The sequence below is a fragment of the Phytophthora parasitica genome, assembly GCF_000247585.1.
Source record: "Phytophthora parasitica INRA-310 unplaced genomic scaffold supercont2.175, whole genome shotgun sequence".
In the NCBI taxonomy this organism is placed as follows: Eukaryota; Oomycota; class Peronosporomycetes; order Peronosporales; family Peronosporaceae; genus Phytophthora; species Phytophthora nicotianae.
The window spans coordinates 1-685 of NW_008649161.1; the positions used below are offsets into that span (position 1 = coordinate 1).

Sequence of the window (685 nt, forward strand, 5' to 3'; positions counted from 1 at the left end):
AAATGGTGAACCTGAAATACAAGCCCCTGAAGTATTTGGGCCTACAGAATTTAAGAAACTTTGAGGGTGATTCCAGTCAACTGGTGAAGCTCGCGACGCAATATTTCTCAAGCTGGAAGAACAGTAAGTATGACGCCACCAAAATTCGAGAGGAAATGGCTGCCGCTGGGATTACCGACGAAACGGCAATTCAGAATGTCCAGAAGTGGTTCGACATCTTCGTCAAGAAGGTCAAGGATTCATGAGCGACAGTCACTGTGGTTATCGTCATTAGAGCATAACTATTCTACAATGGCAGTCCCCTCACGAACAGCCAAGTTTTAGCATTCGCTAGTACTGTTTTCGCGTCCACCGCAACATACACACAAACCACTATTGTGTCCATTCATGGACGAAATGGGATTTATCACCACTAGCTTCGAGTTCGTATATTTTCACCGCCATAATCGAAAATTCTGTGTTCTAGCCAACGCCGAATAGCTTGAGATTCTGCATCCCTCAAGCGTCTATTTTTGACTGAGATCAAGTATCATGGTTACTGGACCACCAACCTACTCAAGTCTTTACTAAGAAGCTAAGTAGCGGTTTTGTGGCCAGCTCATACTTACCGTCTGAGATGAAATGCAACTTACTACCTCCCAGTAAGAAAATAATGCACATATGTGTACTTACTAATGCCGTGCTG

The 685-nt window shown here is 43.9% G+C and overlaps 1 protein-coding gene across 1 annotated transcript; it reads left to right on the plus strand.

Moving 5' to 3' along the window:
• Positions 1–47: 47 nt before the first annotated feature.
• PPTG_24711 (hypothetical protein) lies at positions 48–245 on the plus strand (the record flags this gene model as incomplete). The annotated part of the gene is made up of 1 exon (XM_008918287.1): positions 48–245. A coding segment is annotated over one exon (198 nt), but the record flags the coding sequence as incomplete, so codon positions are not given.
• Between the last annotated feature and the right edge of the window lie 440 nt (positions 246–685).